Here is a 19,705-nt window from a genome sequence, read left to right on the forward strand (position 1 = left end):
CTGGGACGTGGGTCGGTCCCTTTGATACATGCCTATATGAACTGAGAAGCTTACAGTAATTGTTTACCCATAGTTAACACAAAGAATAACTTAAATCCACTTCCCATGTGGGAACATGGAACACAAGTCAACGTGAAAACTTTAACACTCCTTGAAGTGAATCTCAGCATGCTGTTATTAAAGTGCACTGAAAATGCTCCTTCATGTAGGACAATATGTGCTCCCACATGGATACTCTAAAGATTTGCACTTCCTAAAAACATCCACTCATTCATCAGGAGTACAACCTGAATGGGATGGCAGGTCAACACAAAAACAGTTTATGCCCAAGTGTTTCAGGATAATCTCACCTGAATACTGTAGATGTGCAACTAAGCTAGTTTCTAGCTAGTTTCTTGATGTAGATTTTAGGCAAGCTATGCAAGTTTGTTACAGTAATATAAATTAAGCAAGGTAACTAACTAGCAAGCTAAGCCTGTTAAATTCTTAGCTAGCACGCCAACGTCACTGATATGATTGGGTCATATTATGGTAGCTACATAGCTGAGATGAAGTGGTCACAGCAAAGACTGAGCTCCTGAACCAATTATCCCTGCTAATTTCCTGTAACTAAAACATTCTTCTGTTGGCTTGGAAAGGTGTCCGATTCAGTAACATAATAATAATAACATTTTACAAAAAAAATTATTCTGGCTTGCTCTTAAAAATCACTATACTCGTCTGCAGCCAGGAGGCATGACTGACAGCAGAGTGACGTGTCTCAGTCAAGGGTCTGGATTGGTTCATCACAGTAGGGATTCCCAAAGGTTGAATTACTTGTATTTACTTATTGCATGCTGGGTATTGTAGTTACAGTACATAGATGTGTGATAATAGGACAACAATACAAAATCATGAATTCTGTTAAAACACTGACACTGAGTGATACAATACCATGCAACAGAACACTACTTACCATGACAAATAATATTAAATTCTAGTTCTATGCTGGAATGCTCCTGTAACTCAACTGAGATTTGGTCAAATTTAAAGGCCAATATTTGACTTTTACGTGGGAGGCAAAGAGGTCATTTCATCCTGTATCAGTCAGGAATAAAAAAAATCTCATGGCATTTGAAATGTTTAACAAATGCTTCAAAGATCAAAATGGAAAAATATACAGAGTACAAAGTACATTTTTTTCCCCCTCTTGGAAACTTACTCAAGAGTACAGTTACAGATTTTCAATAATACTTGAATAAAGTACAAATCTTCTAAAATACACTATATGGCCAAAAGTATGTGGACACCTGACCATCACAACCACAGGTGCTTGTTGAAAATCCCTTTCCAAAACCATGGGCATTTATATGGAGCTGGTCCATTTGTCAACAGCCTCCACTCTTCTGGGAAGGCTTTCCATTAGATTTTGGAGCATGGCTGTGGGGATTTGTGCTCATTCACCCACAAGAGCATTAGCGAGGTCAGGCAATCATATTGGATGAGGTCTGGGGTGCAGTCTGCATTCCACTTTATCCCAAAGGTGTTCAGTGGGGCTGAGGCCAGGGCTCTGTGCAGATCACTTGAGTTCTTCCACTCCAACCTTGACAAAGGGGCATTATCATGTTGGAACATGTTGGGGTAGGTTAGGCCCATTACTTCCAGTGAGAGGTATCGTAACACTGCAGCACACAAAGACAACAGACAATTGTGTGCTTCCAACATTGTGGCAACAGTTTGTGGAAAGCCCACATATGGATGTGATGGCTAGGTGTCCACATACTTTTGGTCCTATAGTGTAGTACTGAAGTACAGTAACAAAAAGTACACTTAGTGAAGTATTTTCCACCCCTGTGCATGACTATCGGGAACTTTATTTAACACTGAATTTCTTGCTCTTACTTTTAAAGTCAGCTTCTTGCCCAACTAGACACAATAACAGTACTACAAAAAACTGTATTAAAGTACATCAAAAATGAAGCCACGTTGAGTAAACAAGACATGTTTATTATTTAAACTATCACTTAAATAAAAAAAGTGCATAGAAAATAAACATGATTAGAAATTTTGCTTTTTACAGTTATGTACATTTTTTCCTCATACATTCGTTCTTAAGTAATTTGTGGTTTGTCAATGGTCTTTCCTTCATTTCTTTGAACACTGTTTGGGAACTCGAGAGCAAAAGAAAATAAGCATTAACAAACACGGAACACTCCGAGAGCTAAAGAGAATAAGGAAGTGTTAATAGAAGAAAAAAAAAAAAAAAAGATCATCAGTGCCTGAAAAAGTAGACAAGCACAGGCTCTCTTTTTTCAAGGTCAATTTTTTGAGCACAAAACAAAGCCAATGTTTAATAAATGATAATATAGCACTGTAGGGTCCTACCAAATGATGTGCACTTTCATCATTATTCCATCAGGGGCATTACAGGACCCTTTACCTGCATATACAGATGCTTCAAAGTTGCACAAATAAATAATATACTCATTACTGTTACTTATTACAAAACACGACATAAAATATTTAACTGAATTTCAGACAGGAGAAAGAAGTATGGGAAACATGGTCAGGTGAAAGATAGGATTTTTGTTTGCTGTTTTCTTGACAACCACAAAGTATGTGAAAATGTACAAAGAGTAAAATCAAAACTACAGCATTGAAACAAATGGCTAACCTCAAAAACTTTACAACCACATCTTACATTTACTTTGTTTCATTGTATAAATATCATCTTTCAACCTATTATCCCCCCCGCCCCAAAAAAAGGAGAAAACAAGTCCTAAGATCATAACTGCAATGCTCGTCACAGAGCATACACAGGCACAGAAAAACAATACATAATGTCAATATTTAAAATGCTGCACATTAATCTAAACTGTATCTGTAACACAAAGTCATTATAGATTACACTGAACATTGCTATTAACCATTATGAAACTGTTGTTTGCTACTGTAACTACATTTGTCTGTCCATTCCATATACTGTGTAGATATTGTGAATATTGAAGTACAATTTACTATCCATACATATGTTTAGGTAGAATATATTCATTATGTGTGTAAGAATATGTATACATATATACTAAGGAGCAAGTACAGGAGAAGGTGTGGTACCACTGGTGTGGCGTGGAAGAATAAAGTCGAGGAACCTGGTAGCTTCTCAAACACTGACTGAACACCATATTTCACTGGGTTGTGGAGCATCTGAAGTTGCAATGAAACTAGTTTTATGGATAAAATAGTCATTAACAAAGCCCTTAGGATTAGTAAAATCATAATCAGATCGACAGATGCAAGTTCTGTACAAAGATCACCGTTGCTGTACAATCCTCACCGACTAAAATGAAACATAAAGCTCTTCTGTAACGTCCCTGCCTTTCACATTGGAACAATCATTAAAAAAAGTTACTATGATAAAAGATCAATCGTAAATTCAAATAATACATTCAACGAAGGCCTAGCTGCAGAGTTCAGCCCGGCCCTGTGCCGCATCCAGAGAGCCGGACTTAGAGGAACTCGAATACCTGAATCGATGACAAGACCCACATTGCAAGGAGCATGGCAAGAAGCTCCCAGCAAGAATCTGCGGCAACACCATCAAACCCACAAATCCAGAAAACGTAATCTGAAAAAGCAGCCAATTAAGAACTATATAAAGCATAATTAATATTCCATTGTGTTGTCAATCTGGAAATAAGGCTTGAGGAATCTGCAACTGCCTTAAAAGATATTAGAGTTCACATGAGGCAATAAGACAATGCTACACATAAACTGGCCTTTTAGTGGCTCATTCTGAAAACAAGAGCCAGAGGTGCACACCACAGCAATTGAGTGAGCTTTGTCTGGAGGTATGTACACATCCCCTAGGCTTTCTGCAACATCAATAAGCTCTATCTCACATTATCCCTTTTATAAAACTCAGTTCTGACTGTCAAAAAGACAACAGTGTAAGCATAAATCAGTTTGCATCCACAAGAAATTGTTTTGCTCAAAGTGTAATACTTTCACAATTATTAAGACCTTTAGAAGAGCATGCATTACAAGTCTTGCAGTATTCTCCCGAGATATGTCTCTGCCCTAAGGAGAGAATGCTCCTCACTATGTCTGTCTTTTATCAGGTCTCATATCAGCCATGACAAATGATTGGATTCATTCAAAAATTAACAGATGGACAAAACAATTGTAAAAGAAGGCACCACACCCTTGCTATTAAAAAAATGTACAGGACAGACATCCATGGGAAGTTCCATCACAAAATCAATTTATTGTGAAGGAAATAAGATGTTGCCCTAAGGGGTGACATAGAGGGCTAAAACTGTTGAGAAAAAGGAATAAAACATACAAAACAAGCACATTTGTGTGCTTTAAATGGCTAGCTAGAGCCTCCATGCAGTGCCAAGGCAACATGTGTCAAGCTGGGAAGAAGACTGATGTTCAGTGCACAAAACAGGGAGAATGAGTTTTCCTCTATTCCTCCAAATATAGTGCTTTAGAAGAAAGTTTTCATGGGCTAACCTCCGTGGCAGATTCCTTCGGGTATACTCGTATCTATGAAAATATTTTTTTTTTTTACAATAATAAAATAGATGGAGTAAACTTTGCAGTTGCTTAAATGTAAAATGATTTCAAGCATTTTTACTATTCATCGTTTCCCCCCATAAACTTGTCCTTTGCTTGAGAAACAGCAAAGAGCGGGCTTTAAGGGAAGGTTGGTATTTGTGTGTGTGATATTAAGGCTGCCATTGGAGGAGACATGCCATTTCAACAGATGAGCACTTATAACTAAATGCTTTACAGCCTACACTAATTATATACTATCATCTGAAATGTTTGTGACTAACTTGGATCGGCAATGAGAGCTACTGGTGGACTGCACACTATGGGAACAACTACGGCTTTCAGTCTTTGGAATAGAAAAAAGAGAATAAGGAAGAAAAAAGCCAAACTGTTTAAAAAAAGTACACTATAAAAAAATAATGACAAGCATTAGTGTTGTAAACCACTATCTACTACAAAATGTTGGTAAAATAAATACAATATTTTATTAAAAATATAAATATCAATAAGTGCTATTCACTAGTGAGTGCTTTTCAGTATTTTTTATATAGAAAAATATACATATTATTTACATATGAAAGGAAATAATGACATTTACCTATCTACAACAACAGAAATAGGAAAAACAAAATTTTAAAATGACTCATCCTTCTTGAGAAAACATTTGGATGCTGTTGAGTTTTTTTTTTTTTGAGTAAATACTACCAGCTACAGGCCTTAAAACATGCACATACTAAATTTCCTCATTACAAACATTATCAGTCCAAGTTACTATAAAAATTGATTAAGTAAAATTAAGCAATCCCACCCACCCATTAAATTTCTTTAGTCCCTTGGCTGTCAGTCCACCAGGATCTCAGCACATCCAGCCTCCAATGATACCTCCAGGGGTTATTACTTCTTAAACAGTTCAGGTACACTTGTTTTTTTTTCCTACCCCTGCTCGGATAAAAACCTGCAAATGTCCATCACAGGGAACAAAGAGCTCCCTCTAGCGTTCTCTATCCATCGGTCCAAGGGCTCATATACACATAGACCACATCACCACAAGGAAAAGGCTTTGATGTACATTCAGAAAGGGAGATTTGACGGTAGGTTAAGGACAAAAAAAATAAAAATATCAAAGCAAAACAAAAACAAAACAAAACAATGGACCCCTCACAATTCTTCTATCTAAAAAGACAGTGTACCGTTCCCTTAGAAAAATTGCACTTTGGTGTCAAATAAAACAATGTGGCAATTCCATCATACTTTTTTTTACCCCCCCCACATTCCATAGGCATGGGCAGATGAGACTCAATATTACACATTTAGAATTTGCAATGAAGATTTGGGCTAAAGATAGGGCACACAATTCAATAACAAGCAGACTGCTTATCTTTGACTGGCCTGTTTTGGGAGGATAAGGGAGAGCTCCACTGAAGAAGTCCTTTTCTCCTTTTATTCATTATGACATTGCTCTTGAAACCTTTCCTGAATCAACTTGAGGCACAGTGCCATAATCCCTCTGAAAACCTGAGCCTGTTTCAATAAATAACCATATTATTCAAAATACACACACTGACAAAACACAGTTTTGTTTGGAAGGACCGGGTTCAGTTAAAAGTAAGAAAGGGAGAGGTGTTAATTAAGGAACTTGCGACACTTTTTGGCCCCACAGTTGCAAGGCAGCTTATTGCCTGGTTCCTCGATGGGGAACTTGTAGTCATATGTGAGCTCTTCGCCCCTGTAGATTTTCCGCAATGCAAAAATGACTATGTGCTTTTGCCCATCGATATTGACCACACGGGAGTAGCAGTTGGGCTCACAGGAGTGGTTGATGAAACGAGCTGAGTTGCCATGCATGGTGGCATCTACCACCTCATAGTCATCGATGCGAAACATGTAGCAGCCAATTCCCTGGTTAAAAAAAAAAAAAAAAAAAAGTTTAAGAACCACATTACCATTCAAGTCCATGACATATAATCCCAGTTAGATCCATTTCAGCTTCAGGCTGTTATCAGGGGTGTACCGATACACAAATTTTCAATACAAAATGGTGGTGTCTCGATATGATACACGTATCGATATGATCTCTGTGTTGGCGAAATTGTATGGTAGCTCTCCCTGTCAATCACAGTGACACTAGCCAGCCATGAGTGTCTGTGAGCTCATGTATGTAGAACAGGGCAGATGTCATTTTCCACCAAGAGTGTTACTCTTCCTGTGACAAAGCACGAGCAGTAGTATGAAGAGATGTTGCCGGCTAGCTTCATGTGTCTCAGAGGAAGCAAGTGTTAGATTTCACTCTCTCCAGGTGATGGTTGTCATATGACAGGAGAGAGCTGGCTGAGGGGTAGGAATTGGCAGGTGACCAAATTTGGGTGAGAAAGAAAAAAGCGTGACCTTGTTTCTCATGCAAAGCCTGAGAAACAGAAGAAAAATATGTCCTCTCTGTTTTTTTCCAATAACCAAATATTTTTGGGCTTGTTTCAGGTCTTTTTGTGCGGTTTTTGGATGCAGTTGGGCTGGAAATTTTGCCAAAACCGGCAACTCTGATACCGAACACAGTCTCATATTAGCAGCTGCAAGCTTCCCAACTGGCATGCTGATTCCTTTAACCTGGGTTTAATCAGCTGGGAAATTCCATCTTAAAGTAGCAGAACACGGGTGTGTTGTAGTCTACGTGATATCAGCACAGACACAATGATATTAACAGCAGCTAGTAGGCTATTGTATTAGCTTGTGAAAAACAGCATGCTTAGGAGTTTCAGCATGTTTTGAGGTAAAGAAGAGGGAGTGTGGGCTTGTTTCATCTTAACCATTTAAAGCAGTATTTTATGACAGATAGTCTACATAATCATGTAGCCTGTTGAATGTATTGTGTGAAATGCTGAAGGATCAAATCAAAATGTTTGTAAGAGAATGATATGAAATGCCATATCGTTACACCCCTAGTGAATACATACACACTGTATGTACACACATATTGCAAGATATGCCATACATGACACTATACAATGCACATTTTAGTATGTGAGAGTGCAAGTGTTTACCTTGGCATCATAGTACTTTTCTCGTTTGTCAGTAAGGACAGAGCGAATGACATTGCCTGAATACTCAATCACCATCTCACCAGCATCAATGTTTCTCTTACAGAACAGACCACGGCCGTGTATGGCTGACCTGCCGACAGTAACGACTTGCATTACAACACTTCACTCTTTATTTGCATGACAACACTTTACTCTATATTTATTTTACTTCTTTGGTTGCAGAGCCAACAACAGTTAGGAGGCAACAGGATTTTGTACCTGTACACGCCTACAGAGTCTCTGGATGTTTTCTTCAAGTGTCTGAACCTCGCAGCCAGAGGCACGTCTGTGCTGATGCCCCGCCTGTAAGGCCAACAAAAGGAATATTATTGACCACAGGTTAGACAAAAACTGAGAAATGAAGTTAAGGTGGATGTAAAGACAGACCGAGCGGATTTGAACTGCTCTTCTTCATCTTCCTCTTGAGGGTTGTACTCAGGTGGGTGTCGATATTTGGAAGCCAGGAAGTTAAACATGTCCAACACAGACCTCCTTCAGAAAGAGTCAGAAAGAATCAATAGCATCACAAATCAGCAAAATACTAGCCTCCAGGAAAATGTATAAAAAACCATTGTTATAATGAAGCTTATACCATAATTATGCATACTATTTACTGCAGTTAATTATGCAGATTGGTCTTTAAAATGCATGTTAAACTTCTTTAAAGTTCTAGAGTTGTTTTTCAGAGTTTTGTTATACATTCAATTTGTTGTGCTGTTTCGCAACAAAAAGCATTCTTTACCCCAAAGACAGAATAACATTTGTAACATTTTGTCCCTCTTTCTTTTGTCTGACTGTCGAATGACTTCTTTAGTCATTCAAATTGGAATTATTTATGTCAATATTACCGCCACCTCCTTTCTAACTGTCTATCCATGTAGTGTTTGCCCTCACTTCACGTTAACTAATTATACACCATAAAGAAAATGTGAAGCTTAGGGGTGAAAAATGCTGTGAGCAGTGCCTAATAATTCAATGGTCTCAACTCCAAATATGACTCCATGTACAAGCACAACACCAGGACAAGCCATAAAGGCAGTGCTACATACCTGTGGTGGACCTCAGCACGAGCAGATCCGTGAGGGTTAAGAGGAGGCTCATCCACATCCTCTGGTTTGTGGAAGCGGAACCTGTAGTTTCTGCAGTACCTGGCACCGTATAGCTGCTCCAAAAGAAACACTACAGCATCATGGACAACACCCAGCATCCGCAGCCCATTCACTCCTGACAAAACCATATAGCAAATCCGAAAGGGAAAAAATTAATTATGTAACAGGGGCAATTACTATATACATAACACTGATCTGAATATTGTGTAGATCAATCATGTGGCATGCATGTGAATACCATCAAAAGATAGCTCTTTGAGTTTGGCGTTAGAGCGTGCCTCCTGGACTTTATCTGTCAGAGATTTCCAGGCCTCTGTAAGCAAGTAAGCAAATAAGTTAAATTAGAACACTTACTAAATTAAAAAATAAATTAAACCACCACTGATTAATACAATTCCTTGTCAATATGCTGTTTTACTGACATTATTACTAGGCTTGTGCTATATAACAATATTATCATCCTTACAAGATTACACTGCCATGATATTCAGTGACGTTTTTTTCCCCACTTATATTACCAGACCTGCAAACTTTTTTTTATGAGCTCTGCAATTTAACACTGGAGTATCCCAGTATAAGATAGCTCTCAAAAATACACCAAAAGAACAGACTTTTTCTTCCCAATAAAAGGGAGATGAGCCACATAGGAATCTGGAATAATTTGCACAGGTGTTTTGAACTCTCTGATATTAACTGACAATTCCTGGAAGTTCCACCCCCTTCACCCAATCTCACATGCTCTCGAATAGTGTGGCATCCTCTCTTTCTGTCACAGTAAATGGAGAACATTTTGAATTCATTAATGTGAAATAAAATCTATCAATGTATGTTTGAGGAGGAAGATTTTAGACCCAAAATATTAATTAGGCCTACAAAGAGGTGTCAAAACTAACATATTACAAATAATGTTACTGGTGATGATAATTAGAAAGGGATTGAACGACTTTTTTTTGGACTGGAAATGTCGGCCATGTGTACGAGAGATTAGACTGCTGTGTATTGTTTACTGTGAACTACTGCTGAATCACCTAAAAATGCACCATCTAGAATGAAAATATTAGAATAAAAAAAATCGTGAGCAGTGAAAAGTTCATTTTTAACTTATACCCTTGTTAGGTTTGTCCTAAGCTTTTAAACTTGCCCTACGGAAACATAAGCATGAGCTCCGAATGTCATATAGCTGCAATAGCTGCAATAAGAGTACAAATCAAGCTTACCTTCAATACTCTCGCAGCAGACCTTAAAGCCATCATCACTGCAGATTTCAAACAGAAGGCCTTTTTTGGGCTTGTAGTCTGAGGTGGAATTTAGTCCACTGTCCTTCTGATCAGGAGTGGCTACCAGCAGAGCATTAGGTGCTCGGTCAGCATTCTGAAATTCTGAAATTGCACAGAATTTTATACATCACACATTAAAGAGAGAAAACTTAGGGAAAACTATTTATTCAAAGTATTTAAACAGATCATCTACAAAATAAAATAAACAATTTAGCACAGGTATGTCTTCTATAATTAAAGATATACCCACTAGCAGTCCTGAGTTTTTCATCATGGGATTCTACAGCCTTCTGATTAAGAGAAGAAAGTTCACCCTTTCTAGAATTACTGCAAGCAAGAAAAATTTTTGTTTAGTCCAGTAGTAATACATTTGACATTACAGGTTTATTTCAAATTCATTATCTTGAATTTGTGTACCTCTTTCTTGAACCCTTTTCATTAGGCTTTGCCATATTCGTCAGCTCAAGTGCCATTTGCTCTTTACCCCTATTGATAAACAAAATATCACATTTTAATTAGATGTCTTTTGAGAAGGCATACTTGGCAAGACAAGGCTGCAAAATTGCTGGTGATTACCTTTGTAAAGAAGATTGATTTGCAGAGACAGGACCGCTCTGTGATTCTGCCAGTGCCTCTGATGGCCCAGCTTTGTGCTTCTTTCCACCAGTATTGGCTACAACTGGTAGAGTCCTCTTTGATTTTTGCTTTACCTTCCCAATGCCGGTGGAAGCTTTGGCAGTGGGTGACTTCAGTGCTTGCTGTTGGCTTGTAGCTTGTGAGATAGGTGAGGTTTGTGAGCTCTGGGTAGGAACTCCAACTGTGTGACCCTTATTCAGGTCTTGCGTGATGTGACTGGGCACAAGAGCCATTTGGCCAGATGTGTTTGTACTGGGATCAATGGTCTTCTCTGCTACAAGCTTGGTAACAGGATTCTGAAGATTGCCTTCTTTGCTAACATTGCCTTCTCTGTCTTGGAGCTGGCTAGGTGACATGCTGATTTGATTTGGCGGAAGAACACAGATGCTACTAGCAATGGAAGTCTGGGCAGGACTGGCAATTTGCGACACCATGGGGGTTCCAGATTGAAGAACCATTTGCTGCTCTGGAAGGCCCAAGTTATGTGGACTGGCTTTAAAGACAAGGTTACTTATGGGGCCTGTGATCTCAGAGCTAATGAGCCCAGGAGTACTTAAAGACACTGAATTTGCTCCCAATAGATTCCCAGGTGCTGTAGGAGGCATTGATACCACGTTCAACAATGACTGATTAGGGTTAAGTCCTGCCACCGTACAAGGCAATAAGTGGGCTGAGGAGTCATGTCCAATGATACCAGCCTGAGCAGCAGTTGAGATTGGCATCGGTTGTGGAAGGAGAGCAGGCTCAAAGTACACTACTCCAGATTTTGAGCGTTTTATGATGTTGGGCATTTTGCGGTGAGTTGTGGCAGCTGTTATTGTGCCAAGTTCAACTAGTCCTGGTTGAGCAGGGATTCCAGTAGCAATTTGTGGAGAGGACAGGTTAATAAGGGTCATGTTAGGCCCAACCTCTGATGGTGCTAGTGTAGGTTGGCTCCTGGATCGGGCTAGCTTCTTGTTTTTACGAGGTTGTAGACGCGAAATTGGCCGCTTTTTGCCATGTCCAGTGGCAAGCACAGTAGGGGTCGGGGAAATGGATGAAGCACTAGATACCATAGCAACACTGGGGGCCAGATCATGTCTATGTCCAGCTTCTGATGCAATAATTTGGGGATCATGAGAAGGAACACCAATAAAAAGGCCAGATGTAGTGCTGGGAATAATTGACTGGAAACCTGTCTGAGTAGTGCTAGTGAAGGCATGAAGCTGAGGATGATGAGGCACAGGAACTAAACCTTTGGTAACAGCAGGAAAAATGGACTGAGAGGGGGAAATTCCAGCACTGAGGCCTGTTAATACAGGTGCATTGCTATTCATGACACCGGTTGCACTGACAGATGGTGCAATCTGTATCTTTTGAGTTACGCCATTGGGGAGAGTTTGCAGTACATAAAGAGGCCGCAAATGTTGATTGAGAACGATCAGTTTCTCTGGACCAGTTTTCAAAGGAGAATGAGTGGACTGAACAGTAGGACTCACAATCTGAGAGTGACCTGTACTGACTGTGGCAGAAGGAATAAACTTCTGACCTTGCGAAGCCACAGTAGGTGAACTTGGCAAGCCTGGTGTGCCAGATGTTCTGGTTAGATCTGGATTCCCTGCTTCTGTTACTTGGTTTATTGCATGACTTGAAATGTGATCTCCATCGATGCGGGTAGAAATGAAATGATCAGGTGTCATGTCACCTTCAGTCGCCTGTGAATCTCCACCATCATCTCGTGGGCTCTCACTAGATCCAGCACTTCCTGCTCTCTGCTTGTCCCCACCCTTATCAACTCCCGATTCCTCCGTAGCCAAGGCCAGCATACTGCGCTCAGAGCTCTCAGAAATGAGTGAACCATGATTTTGGTTATTTACAGATGGACTACGAGTTGTGAGCACAGAGAGGTCAGACGGCAGCTCCAGTGGGAGGCCATAGGGTTCTTCTACTGGAATTGAGGTGCTCACTCCACTCTCTACAGGTTCTGTGCTGGCCAGTGGCTGGGTAAAATCGTGAAAGAGTATAGTCTTCCTTCGGTTTACATCAACTCCATAGCCCTCATCCAAAGAAAATGGTTCAGTGGAGTTAGCCTCTGGCTGTTGTCCCAAGCTTTGCATTGATGGCGTGTTTAGCACAAACTCCATAATATCAGATGGCAAGATGTTACAGTCATCACTGTTGTTATTGTCTGAATCAGACTTAAGAAGATCTGCACTAAGTGATAGCTGGTTTTCAAGAGGATCCTGTCCCTGTGATTTCACGCTTCCTAACTGCAGACAGTTATCCTTCTGATTTTTACGAACATCACGGCTATGGGTGCTTCCATCACTAGTAGTGTTTTCAGCCTCTTTCCATGAGTCAGCATTCAATTTCTCAGCTCGGCTCTCGCGCCCCCTCTTTTTGGTCGAGTTTTTATGTGTAGAGGATGTTGTAGCGGTGGTCGTGCTGCTGGTGTTTACACTGGCATCACTTTCAGAATCATCATCAACGCCATCCAGTTGACCAATTTGTTGGCATTCTAAACTTTTGGTCGCTGCTGTTATTTCATCACTTTCATCATCAGTTTCCTTTGCTCCATCCCTCATGAACCTGTGGAGCTGTGATCTTCTTCCCAAACACTGATCTAGTCCCTCAATAGACGGAAAACTAGAGCTGGGGTTTATGATGGTTCGTGTGAAATTATAATAGTATGAATCCTTGTTTGGACCAAAACCTTCCTCATCCTCTCCACTGTCTGCAGAAGATGATGTGCTCATATCATCAGCCCCATCTACTTGTCCTTCAGCTGATCGCTTGCTGCCACCTGAACGCTTTCTTATAGGGATATCACCACTGCTGTAGAAGGGAATATCTTCCTCACCGTAGGAACGGACACCATAGAAGGGGGTAAGTCCAAAGAACATGTTGGAGCGAGCCCTAGCACTTCGCCTAGGATATCGCCGTTTTGTGGAACCATCACTGTCCTCCTCGTGGTGCTTCTCTGGAGAGCTTTCATCTTCTAAATGATGATCCGCCCCATCATCCTCAGCACAATGGTGGTCCACGTTCTGCTCTTCTGGAGGCGTGTGGCTATCAGACTCTGAGCTTTCAGAACTTGCAAAAGGAGAAAATAGCATTGCATGGGAAGACTTCCTCTGTGAAGCATGGCTGCCAGGGGATGTGGAGGTGGATGTGTTTGTATTAGAGCATGTGCTGACAGTTTTGGTCCCATTAGGATCCATTTTTTGAGATACTAGAGACAGTCTCTCTGTGCAATGCTTCTCAACTGGTATAGATTCTTCTCTTGATTTAGACTGAACATGAGGGGGGCCTGAACTTCGCTCAGAACATGGCACAGACTGAATTGCTTCCACTGCAGAACTGTGTTTTTTCTCCATGCTAAATCTCTCCTTAGACTTTAATTGCCTCTCACCTCTCTGATTATGTGATTTTGTAATTTCCACAGAGCCTGAGGTTTTGTTACTGATGACCGCTGTGCCCTTATTGGTATTATTTCGTGAGGACGACACTTGGGCCTGGGTTTTGATATTACTACCTTTAGAGCTGCTAGAGTTACTATTGAGAATTTGTGCCTTACTGTTTTGAGGCACCTCTTTCCTTTCTTTTGAAACATCCTTGCCCTCTGTTAATTTAACTTTGGAGGGCTTCTCTTTGGTGCTAGAGGTCACATGAGTAGCTACCACAGAAGGGCTTGCCTGAGTTCCTCGTTTTATGTCCTCCTCTCCTGTAATCACTCCAGGTGACCAGAGAGGCTTAAGCGCTGCAGCTGGAGATGGTCCTGAGACACAGTCATGGGATTTCCTACCCCCAGTTTTGTGGTGCAGTGCCTGGGGAGAGCCAGTCTTTCGAATATCTTTAGATTCTGGCACTGCTGTAATGACTGCTTCTTTCCCTGGAACATCATTATCTTTTGAATCAGTAGCGAGTGGATTGCAGGTCAAAAGAGTGGCTCCTGCTGGTAGATCAGTGTCTTTTGTCACTTGTTTCCCCTTTTCTATCCTCATGCTGTCACTGCCCCTTTGATGCCCAGTTAAAACTGCAGTTCCAAGTGGAGGTGATGCCAGAACTGCTGATGGAGCAGTTTTAAAACGCTCTCCTTCATGTGGCTTTTTGGCAGCATCTCTACCAACACCCAATCTCTCTGTAACACCATAAACGGGTCTGTACTGGGCTATGGTTTTTACAGTGGTTGTCTCCCGACACTGAGGTTTCTCATCGCTAGACACTTTCCCTTTTACAGAATCTCCACCTCCATGGTCCTGGGAGGTCGAGGCAGGTGATGGAGAGACTGGTTGGCTCTGGTTGGATAAGTTACTTCCCTGTGGACCAGAGGAAAGTCTCTGTCTTGGATGCTGATGTGAGAGGGAGGAAGTGCTATGGCGACGAGACCCAATACTAGGTAGACTGGAGCTCAGCAGAGGGTCACCAACAGTTACAATTTCATGAGCTGAACTGACAGCCCCTGGGATGAAAACAGACAAAAACAAAATGTCATGTAATAAAAGCCACAGTCCAAAGGATGAATAAAAGTACATATATTTAACCTGGATACCTGGAGAGGGCAGATGTCTAGAGGAAGAAGAACGATGACAGGGTGGGTAACTGGGGTGTCTGTTTCTAAAGTAAACCCTTGGTTTTGTCATCATGGGCAAGATGTTATGGTCAACAGAAACTGAATCAGGCAACAGTGATGGTTCCACCTCTTCTGAAAGAAGTGGTAGTTGTTAAGTGCTTTGTAGAAAATCTCAATTACCAAAATAATTAAATTACCAAATTGCTACTAATTACACAGTTAAATAAAACCTTCAGGTCTTACCTGAGACTGGAGGTGGGCTGTGGGCAATAGTACAATTGTTCTCTTGCGTGACTGTGCTGTTACTGATGCTGTCTGCCACTAGAGGGCGGCATGCCAGAATTCTACAGGTGTAGACGCATCGTTTGCGGGCATCCAGTGTACTCCAGTAGACCCTTGAGCATCTTAAAATAGAGGATGTAACTTACACTTTACACACTTTTTAATTAGCACACAACTAAATACATGATCTGTGACCTAACAAGCTACTTACTGATATCCAATGGGAAAGAGTTTTCTCTCACAATCTGAGAGTTCCGTTAGCATACCAAGACAATCAATAGTCATGGAACCTACATTCAAAATAAAGATGGCAAAGTTCACCATGCCATAATTTATACACTTATTTATTTTTATAAAATTTGTGAAAATGTTACAAAAATAATCAGATTCTGTAAATACCTATCATCATATGGACATTATCTGGTTCAAGGCCATGGAGAAACTTTCTTCTTAAACTGATCCCCTCAAAGTCTACCAGAATCCTCCGGGTCACTTCAAATCCTGTGTCTGACAGTACCTAAACAACAATACCAATATTGTTGATACCTATAATTTCAGCTGCCTAAAAATTCGATGAAGTAGTGATTTTCCTACCTCGCCTTTGATTAAGTCTCTGTGCCGCTGGCAATACACTTTTTTGTCTTCCAGAAAGACACAGTGGCACTGACGAGCACACATGAAGTGGTAGTTACTCGAGCAGGAGGTAAGACAGCAGCCTACAGTGGCTCCTGGCTTTTGACAGTTCTCACAGTGCTTTAAAAAAATACAGGATAGAACCATTCAATACTTCAAGGTAAATGGTATTAAAGCACTTAAACAACTTGTAAGTCTACTGAACAGACCCTATACAAAGCAAAGGGTTAACAGTGCCTTACCAGCTGTCTGCCACGGCTTACTGCCATATGGACATTTTTGAGAGAGCCATCATCATCTTCAAATACCTCTGCTGACCACAATGCACAGTTCACATGAGCCCATTCATTCTGGCCAATGTAAAGCAGCCTTCCACATTCCTAACAAAAACAAAAACTCAATGAACCACTTAATACAAATGACATTTTCTGAAACAACAGCATAAAATATAAGTAAAATGTTTTCAAAAATACTGAGTTATGCATGCTCATGTAGCAACCATTCAAATTGGAGTAGTGGTACATTAGAAGGTTCTGTAAAAGATCTAAATGTTTAAAGGCCAATTTATACTTATGCGTTAATGCATATTTGTGTTTTTACATCGCGGCACACATGAGAGGAGATCATAGGCAAATGTGGCACACAGAGATGCACTAGCAGGCAGTCCTCCCACGAGCTAGCTACATGTTGTATGTACCTGCTGGTCTGACTAGACTTTGTGACACTTCTTCAGCAGGTATAATCAAATTCAGATTAATACAGTTTAAATAAGAGTAATGCTGTTCGATGTACAGCTGTACTGCAAACAATAAAATGCTAAACAATAAAGTGTACACAATCCAGTACCTTCTGTCGTTTATTGACAAGCTTGTGCTCTGAAACTGCTTTCTGAAAGTATAATCTGTTAAAAACCTTAGAACATCTCACAACAGAAATGGATGAAAGATGCTCTGGAAAAATCTCATTTTTAACATATTCACTATTAATTTCTCAGACCAGTTTCTTTAATAACATTTCTTCTCTAGAATAAAACTCTTGCACTGAACAGTGAGTATAAATGAACACAAGTACGTTTCATGCTTGGCTCACACATGGCGATATGATCACATTATTGTATAATCGATTTGTCTAAGGAAAACTATCAGCATGATACTTTGTTAATATAAATTTGTTATATAAAGTGTGAGGCTGTGTACTGGCCACTTTAATCCTGCAGGACCGAGCGCTTTACTACATCCTTCTGCTAACGGACTCCCAATAACCACGCCGCGTACGTGATGTAAACCACAGCAACTCAATAAAAATTAAAACTAAAGCATTGTCATTCCAGGACAGATAGAATTGTGGATTTAAACACTAGTTATATTCAGGTGCTTCTATACAAAAGCCGCTCATACTGCTGAATACAGACGAGTTAAAACACTTCGGAAATGCTTTTAGTGACTTGGTTTATAATTAATCACGTGAGGTTTCTTTTTACCTCCAGCACCATTCAAAACAAAAGTATGTCCGCGTATTATCTTCTATTTATTATTCCAACTGTGAAACAAAGGAACTTGCGTTGTTTTTTGCCTTTTCTTCTCTGTTTAATTCAGTGGTTTATGCAACAGCGTCTCCTAGAGGGCATGCTCCCTTTATGTGCAAGTATGAATACTTCACCGTGTGAGCGTCTGTGCAGAAGTATAAATCAACCCTAACACTTTCTTATGCATAATGCATAAATGCAGCAAGTAGCCATTAGGAGTATGTGGCTCTTAAAATTACTTGATAGTTGATTTACATTTGTTTGAACACTGTGTATTGACTTACATTTGTCTTCTCATCACCATAGTTCAGACAAAGTACACATTGTCTATTGTCACTGATACCAGAGGGAGGAGGAAGTTCGGGGCTGTCCTCCTGACTAAGGTCTAAGTAATTTTGTTGGTGGAGAGAGAAGAAATAAAAAGAGTATGAGAAAGATAAAATGAGATTTCTCAAATTACATATGTCATTCTGAAAAAATAGGCTGAATTTGGGTAGTATATTCTTTTGTTCCTCACCATTTGTAAGCTGTGGAGGTGGAGGTGGAGGTACAATTGGGAAGTCAGGTTCTCCAGGAGCTTTAGAACAAGGAGCAGGAATAATCTTCGTAGAGAGGTGGTGCTCAGCACATGCCATCTCTTCCCTCTCCTGCCACTGGGCATAGTTGTGATCCAGAGAAGGAGGTAGTACAGCATTAGGAAGTAAACCACTACTGCAGCAGAAAGAAAAAAATAACATCACTTAGCATCACTATACTCAACAAACATGCAGACACAGACAGTGCAAATACATAAACCTGATTTAACAAAATATTCACTGATGGTTACAACCACTGAACGGCTGATAACTCTAATGTGAGAGTAAATGCTTCTCTTGTGCTGGAGACTGCTAAAGATGCAAAAAAAAACTACATCGTAATAAGGAGTCAATGTATACCTTACAGAAAGGGGGTTTTAAATTATACAACACAATGCTTCACATACCCATGAATAATTCACATTAACAGACAAAGTCTACCACAATGTAACCACAAGGCAACCACAAGACTTGTCAAAGCACCTGTGTGAAATATAATACTTGAGGCTGGTCTCCAACAATGGAACTAAACCATGCATTCCCGATGGACAGGTGATATTTGTGCTCTGAAGGAGAGCAAAGAGACAGATACTGTCCCCACTGACAAGCTGTTACAGCTTCACATTATATCACTGCCACTGTACCACTGAATCGTCTGATCCCATCCCCTACAATATACACTATATTGCCAAAAGTTTTGGGACATCTGCCTTTACATGCACATGAACTTTAATGACATCCCATTCTTAATCCGTAGGGTTTATTATGGAGTTGGCCCACCCTTTGCAGCAATAACAGCTTCAACTCTTCTGGGAAGGCTTTCCACAAGGTTTAGGAGTGAGTTTATGGGAATTTTTGACCTTTCTTCTAGCAGCGCATTTGTGAGGTCAGGCACTGATTTTGGATGAGAAGGCCTGGCTCGCAGTCCCCGCTCTAATTCATCCCAAAGGTGTTCTATCGGGTTGAGGTCAGGACTCTGTGCAGGCCAGTCAAGTTCCTCCACACCAAACTCACTCATCCATGTCTTTATGGACCTTGCTTTGTGCACTGGTGCGCAAAAACAACCCCACACCATAATCCCCCCTCCACCAAACTTTACACTTGGCACAATGCAGTCAGACAAGTACCGTTCTCCTGGCATCCACCAAACCCAGACTACTCCATCGGATTGCCAGACAGAGAAGCGTGATTCGTCACTCCAGAGAACACGTCTCTACTGCTCTAGAGTCCAGTGGCGGCGTGCTTTACACCACTGCATCCGACACTTTGCATTGCACTTGGTGATGTAAGGCTTGGATGCAGCTGCTCGGCCATGGAAACCCACTCCACGAAGCTCTCTACGCACTGTTCTTGAGCTAATCTGAAGGCCAAACAAAGATTGGAAAGTCTGCAGAAAGTTGGCAACTTCGGCACACTGTGCGCCTCAGCATGTGCTGACCCCGCTTTGTGATTTTACGTGGCCTACCACTTCCTGGCTGAGTTGCTGTTGTTCCCAATTGCTTCCAC

At 40.6% G+C, this 19,705-nt stretch overlaps 1 protein-coding gene across 4 annotated transcripts in view; it reads right to left on the bottom strand.

The window, feature by feature from the left end:
- Window positions 1-1,965: 1,965 nt before the first annotated feature.
- Window positions 1,966-19,705, bottom strand: part of kmt2a (lysine (K)-specific methyltransferase 2A) — a 44,064-nt gene continuing 26,324 nt past the window's right edge. For 2 of the 4 annotated variants that reach the window (XM_053239559.1, XM_026924784.3), the window contains 18 exons: window positions 18,142-18,335; window positions 17,909-18,009; window positions 16,342-16,479; window positions 16,061-16,219; window positions 15,866-15,983; window positions 15,678-15,756; window positions 15,428-15,588; window positions 15,164-15,316; window positions 10,573-15,073; window positions 10,414-10,482; window positions 10,247-10,323; window positions 9,937-10,098; window positions 8,958-9,032; window positions 8,660-8,834; window positions 7,998-8,102; window positions 7,830-7,913; window positions 7,572-7,701; window positions 1,966-6,435 (listed from right to left, as the gene is read on the bottom strand). In XM_053239559.1, coding sequence (XP_053095534.1) covers window positions 6,160-6,435; window positions 7,572-7,701; window positions 7,830-7,913; window positions 7,998-8,102; window positions 8,660-8,834; window positions 8,958-9,032; window positions 9,937-10,098; window positions 10,247-10,323; window positions 10,414-10,482; window positions 10,573-15,073; window positions 15,164-15,316; window positions 15,428-15,588; window positions 15,678-15,756; window positions 15,866-15,983; window positions 16,061-16,219; window positions 16,342-16,479; window positions 17,909-18,009; window positions 18,142-18,335 — 6,757 coding nt within the window. In that variant the 3' untranslated portion in view covers window positions 1,966-6,159. The remainder of the gene's footprint in view (window positions 6,436-7,571; window positions 7,702-7,829; window positions 7,914-7,997; window positions 8,103-8,659; window positions 8,835-8,957; window positions 9,033-9,936; window positions 10,099-10,246; window positions 10,324-10,413; window positions 10,483-10,572; window positions 15,074-15,163; window positions 15,317-15,427; window positions 15,589-15,677; window positions 15,757-15,865; window positions 15,984-16,060; window positions 16,220-16,341; window positions 16,480-17,908; window positions 18,010-18,141; window positions 18,336-19,705) is intronic. The other 2 variants (XM_026924786.3, XM_026924785.3) reach the window with 2 other exon arrangements.

Source organism: Pangasianodon hypophthalmus, chromosome 14, assembly GCF_027358585.1.
Source record: "Pangasianodon hypophthalmus isolate fPanHyp1 chromosome 14, fPanHyp1.pri, whole genome shotgun sequence".
In the NCBI taxonomy this organism is placed as follows: Eukaryota; Metazoa; Chordata; class Actinopteri; order Siluriformes; family Pangasiidae; genus Pangasianodon; species Pangasianodon hypophthalmus.